This window comes from Dipodomys ordii, unplaced genomic scaffold, assembly GCF_000151885.1.
Source record: "Dipodomys ordii isolate 6190 unplaced genomic scaffold, Dord_2.0 Scaffold43, whole genome shotgun sequence".
NCBI lineage: Eukaryota > Metazoa > Chordata > Mammalia > Rodentia > Heteromyidae > Dipodomys > Dipodomys ordii.
In genome coordinates, this window is record NW_012267259.1 from 6,181,780 (window position 1) to 6,187,779 (window position 6,000).

Here is a 6,000-nt window from a genome sequence, read left to right on the forward strand (position 1 = left end):
AAAATTTTTCTTAAAAAAAATGAAACAGGTTGGGCTGGGGAGGTGGCTCAGCGGTAGAGTGCTTGCCTTGCATGCATGAGGCCCTGGGTTCGATTCCCCAGCACCACATAAGCAAAAAGAAAAAAGCCGGAAGTGGCGCTGTGGCTCAAGTGGTAGAGCGTTAGCCTTGAGCTAAAAGAGCTGAAGGACAGCGCCCAGGCCCAGAGTTCAGGCCCCACGACCAGACCCAAAAAAAAAAAAAAAAAATGAAACAGGAATGTCAGAAAATCTATTCTACTCCAGGAGCTAGTGGCTCATGTAACCATTCAGGAGGCTGAGATCTGAGGACTGCAGTTCACAGTAAGCCCAGGCAGGAAAAGTCCATGAGACTCTTTCATATCTCCAATAAACTACTCAGAAAAAGCTGGAAATGGTGTTGTGGCTCAAGTGATAGAGTACTAGCCTTGAGCACAGAGAGGCAGACCCTGAGTTCAAGCTCCAAGACCAGCAAAAAAGAAAGAAAGAAAGAAAGAGAGAGAGAGAGAGAGAGAGAGAGAGAGGAAGGAAGGAAGGAAGGAAGGAAGGAAGGAAGGAAGGAAGAAGGAAAGAAAGAAAGGGAAAAAGTCCATATTCTTTGTACAGCCAGGATATTCAAATAGTTTTGTAGAACATAAATAATCCTCTTAAAGACACAGAACCTCAGACTCATAACCCCTGTATTCAGAAAGCTACCCAACTAACCACCTGTGAGTATAATCCAACTGTTAAAAAAAAAATCACTGAACAAGTTTCTAACATCAAGTGGGTATGATATGTGATATGATTAATAATCACAGTCAGAATAAGTAATCTGTTTCCTTCAGATACAAAACAATATATGGGACTCCATTTAAAGCAAACTTCAAACTGGAGCTTGTATTGCCCCTAGGAAGGCAAGGAGCGAAGACCTGGTTGGGGAACTGGTCGGGCATGAATTTATCAGCACAGGGATTCAGCACTGGTCTTTCCAGTCCTCCACAGCCCCTCTGACCTCAAAACAAAAACAAAAACCCACACCTTTAAAAAAAATAAGATTTTCTCTCTTTTTATATTTTTTTCTTTAAGTAATACACACAACACCAGCTATTAAACCTTTGACAAAGATAATTAGACAAAAATGTAGTAAGAAACAAGAACCATCTTAAAAACAAGAAATATCATAAGTTCTTCGGGCATCAAAGACAAGTTTGGGTGACTGTGTGTAAACGTGTGCTCTGCATATATAACCAATGAATGAACCAAGACTTCATTCATTTTTACCTTAGGGATTCACAAGCTATGAAATGGAGTATTATTTTCAAATACACCAATCTATTTCTAATTTAATAAACTAACAAAGCTACTTCATGATTCTTATCAGATACATCCCGTTTTGCATAACGTTGAGATAGATACTCAAATAAATTGAGTTGTAGGATTTTGGTTCAAACAGAAAAACTACAAGGTTTATGGAAAATCACTCATATGAGATCCGAAAGTTCAGGGCTGTAAAAGTGAGACAGGTTTTTGTTTTTTTTTTTTTTTTGGGGGGGGGGCGTTGCCATAGAAATGTTTATAAGCAAGTAGGCTAGCAACGCCTGAATCATTTCCCAAGAACATTGTATGCCCATGAGAAACAAAATGTATAATCTTTCCCTTGCAAACAGAGGGAATGATGCAGTATGGGTTGTTTTGTTTGTTTGTTTTTGTCTTTCCTTGAAATAAGGCCTTATAAGTAAACAGTTTACCATGAAAAAAAAATCAGGTCAGCTGCAGTTAATAACTCTTTCTCGTAAAATTAGTGTCACTTATTTCTGTAGCAGACGCCTAATTCAGTCACAGGCTTGATTGATTTGACAATAGAGAATCTGCTCCAATAATGTGGCTGATTTATTTCTGATGCTATAGCTTTTACCCTAAAGTGACATCACTGAAGAATTACGTCTTTAAAATATAAAGAAATTCACTGTCGTTTTCATTGAAATAAAAAACAAAAACAGCTAAAGATGCTGGGCATGGACTGTTGTCCAAAACTTTCAGTCAAGTTTAACACCTTGTTTTGGTACAAGGGAAATAAAACACAAAGGTCCTAACATAGAATACGAGTTTGAACACAAAGAACAGTTTAGAACAGCATGTATTCTACCAGCTGACAGTGTTCTTTCTCCTGAAAGGTCTTATATTTTATCTATATTATTGCAAATTGCCTGTTTCTAATTTCTTGCAAACCATGTATCTGATAAAGACACAACTTAACATCAAACACAACTCTTCGTAAAAACGATTTCATTTTAAATAAACAGCAGCCTGGGCAAAATCAATGAGAATCTTTGTTCCCAGCATCTGGCCCTGAGATATCCAAGTCAAGCAAGAAGTGTTTACAGTGTGAGAAACTAGACAGTGGTAGAAAGGGTTTTCCATGTGGGAACCCCGTCCATTTCCTAGAGACATTTTCTTAAATTCTTTAAACTAAAAATGTAAAGTATTTTATACTTGTTTTGATGTCTTTTTCTCCTTTTTTTTTCTTTTCTGCAGACTCCATAGTGGCCTGTCGCTCTGAAGGCAACTTCCCTGACCCCAGCCTGACACCGCCCCGTTAATGTCAGATAAACCATTTAGCCCAAGCACAATTCTTTTCTGTGCAAAAATCTGCTTGAGGTGGAAAATGTAGCAGTTTGTAAACAATAAGGAGCCATGTTTCAGACCAGACAGCTTATCTAACAGAGAGCTCCTTTCATTGGAAACAGTGGGTGGGAGCCTCGTGGACATAGTAGCTTTGCCTGTCACAATGCAAAAGACTGTCTTGGCCTCCATATTTAAGAGTTTAATGGGAAGGAGGGCAGTCTGGATGAAAGAACGAGGCGGACATGGATTTTCAGCTTACACAACAACTAAGTGAAAAGAATCAGCTCTCTCAGCTCAAGACTGTCAGTCTACTCCCCGCTGCCCGCCCCCGCCCACACCCAGTCCCAGTCCTGGGGCTTGAACTCAGGGTCTGGGCATTGTCACTGAGCTTTTTTGCTCAAGGCTAGTGCTCTACCACTTCAAACAGCTCCACCTCTAGCTTTTTGGTGATTAATTGGAGATCTGAGTCTCATGGACTTTCCTGCCCAAGCTGGCTAGGAACAGAGATCCTCCGATTTCAGCCTCCTGGGTAGCTAGGATTACAGGCATGGGCCACCGGTCCTGAAAGTATATTTACAGTTTAAAAGTATACTTACAGTTTAAGTACTATTTGGATTGACAAACTCATTTGGTTTGTAAAACAGCGAGTTTCCTATGAGGGATCATGAACAAGAACAATTGTCTAATACATTTACTCCTATTGCTTAGTGGATTTGGTAGTATTAATTTATTTTTTTAAGCCCTTCAAACTTTTTTTCACATATGCAGTAGGCAAATGTCTCTAAACCTGAGTGATTATCTCCTTTTACTTAATTCATCAGGAGATAATTTTAGAGTTTGACATATGTTGTTAATGCTACTTCTCAAAACTGATTTCCCAAATGAAGAAAAAAAAAGAACATGATATTAAGAAAAAGTTATGAACAAAACCAACTTTGTACTACACAGAGTCACAAACATACAATGATACCCATTAAAAACAACTCTGGGCTAAATAACTGATTGGCTGATGATAATTGGAGAAATGACTGAGATTAAAGAACTACCTGTTTCTGAAGTAGCTGACATGGATCCAAAGCTTGCAACTCAGGACATTCCAGAAACATTTGCAATTATAAGTTCAGAATGGTAATAATTATTGCTGAGTGTTGTCCTTGGAGAATGGTCCAACAGCTTGTGCCATGAAACTGAACTTCATTTATTGACAGATTTGCAATAGAATTTCACCAGGCTGACTAACTAATATGTGTAAGAAATGGTATTTACTAGAACAAAGATCACAAAACTGAAGTGGCCAGCTCTTGGGACCTGTTAAGCCATTAACAATTACCTTTTTATCAGGTTAGTGCTGTTAAACAAATGCCCCTACAGTCAAATACAGAAAAATACACACTAAGGATACCAATATGGAATACAAGACAGAAACACATAGACAGTCTCAAACTACAGGTAACCACATAGTTTGCTTCCAGTGACTCAACATGGGGTCTATCTAGACAATCAGCACTAAGTTCACACTCTGATAAATATGAAACCAGATTTTAGCACTCAGCTTAAATGAACTACTCTGAGTTAACCGCACACACTATTCCATGACAATATTTGTGTCTGATACACCAAAAGTCAAAATTCACACCTAACACTGTATACTCCCTTGCAAATCAAGAAGAAGAAAAGAATGGTTTTCTTATAAATATTCACTACTTTGACTTCCACAACCTTTTACTAAGAAAACTACTGTTAAAAAGCGGAAACTGGGGTGAGTATTTTATGTTTCTCGAAGACAAAATAGCCACACAGAGTCAGTACCTCTGAAATTATTTAATTCCCTGTGGTTGTAAAACTTAAGTCTGTGATGTGCTATTAACAAGCATCAACTGGCAATCTTTTTCTGCAATTCAAGCTTACGACAGCAAACTGAGCATCTGTCTTGGACAAGGGTTTCCCTTCCATGGTTAAAAAAAAGAAAAAGCATTCAGAAAGGACATGTTAATATAAAACTTGTCTTACTTTGTATTCTGGAATTGACAAAAGGTGGAGAGAGATTGTCGTGTGAGCCAAGGTCCCTGCTGGTCATGTGGTCATAGGGAGTCCCATCTCCATAGTTCTGCAAATTAAAAAAAGGTGGTAAGAGTTCAAACTTTAGCTTAATTAAATCAGCACCTAAACTTATGCCCTCCCACGAGAAAACCCTGAGGTCCACAGTGCCCTCTGTGGAACCGCCATAAAGAACCAGCACCTTCAAGGACAGTGAGGAAGAGAAATCTCTAGAAGCGAGGGGGAAGAATATATGGCCCCCAAACTCACTTGATCCATGATGGGACATGTATTGCTTCTCACTGGCTGCTCACCACCCATCTAACTGTACTGACAATTTCATATTGCGCGTAATGATGTTATAAACATCTAAATGGCTTTCTGCAGAAAAAAAAGTTATCCACCCTGTTAAGCGTATATAGGGGGGCTAGGAATGTGGCTTAGTGATAGAGTGCTTGCCTAGCATGCGCAAGGCTCTGGCTTTGACTCCTCAGCACCACATAAACAGAAAAAGTGGAAGTGGTGCTGTGGCTCAACTGGTAGAGTGCTAGCCTTGAGCAAAAAGAAGGTCAGGGATAGTGCTCAGGCCTTGAGTTCAAGCCCTAGGACTGGCCAAAAAATAAAAAAGTAAAAGAGTATATAGGTTTCACATTTTTCATATAACGGTTGTGAAATCTTGGGAACAATAATAATGGCACCAAAAGCATGGAGTTATTAGGATAATTAAATTAAATAATGCTTATAAAACACCAGGCACATATGAAGTATACTGTACATATCAGAAGGTATACATGGGCCAGGCAAAATAATAGCACACATCTGTAATCCCAGCTACAGAAAGCCCCAGTAAGAAGTCAAAGGCCAGCCAGGGAAAAGAACAAGACCCAGTCTGAAAAACAAGCTAAAGCAAAAACAACTGAGGGTATAGCTCAACTCAGGTGAGCACTTGAGTTCAGTCCCCCATACCATCAAAAAATCAAAAACGAAAATCAACAAAAAGTTATTCTTTTGATAAGCATATTAAAGCAAAAGAAATCTCTAAGTGCCGGGCACGGGTAGCTCACGCCTGTAATCCTAGCTACTCAGGACACAGAGATCTGAGGATTGCGGTTCAAAGCCAGCCCGGGCAGAAAAGTCCTTGAGACTTTTATCTCCAATAAACCACCAGAAAACCAGAAGTGGAGCTGTGGCTCATGTGGTACAGCACTAGCCTTGAGCTGAAGAGCTGAGGGACAGCGCCCAGGCCCAGAGTTCAAGACCCACAACAAAGAAAAAAAGAAGGAAGGAAGGAAGGAAGACAGACAGACAGACAGACAGACAGAAAGGAAGGAAGGAAGGAAG

At 39.5% G+C, this 6,000-nt stretch overlaps 1 protein-coding gene across 4 annotated transcripts in view; it reads right to left on the reverse strand.

Moving 5' to 3' along the window:
* The window catches only part of Tcf4 (transcription factor 4), a 350,212-nt gene that overhangs the window by 220,271 nt on the left and 123,941 nt on the right, over window positions 1-6,000 (reverse strand). For all 4 annotated transcript variants that reach the window (XR_001175170.1, XR_001175169.1, XM_013018942.1 and 1 more), the window contains exon 4: window positions 4,633-4,729. Coding sequence is in view for 2 of the 4 variants with exons in the window: in XM_013018942.1 (XP_012874396.1) it covers window positions 4,633-4,729 (97 nt within the window). In the remaining 2 variants the exon portion in view is untranslated. The remainder of the gene's footprint in view (window positions 1-4,632; window positions 4,730-6,000) is intronic.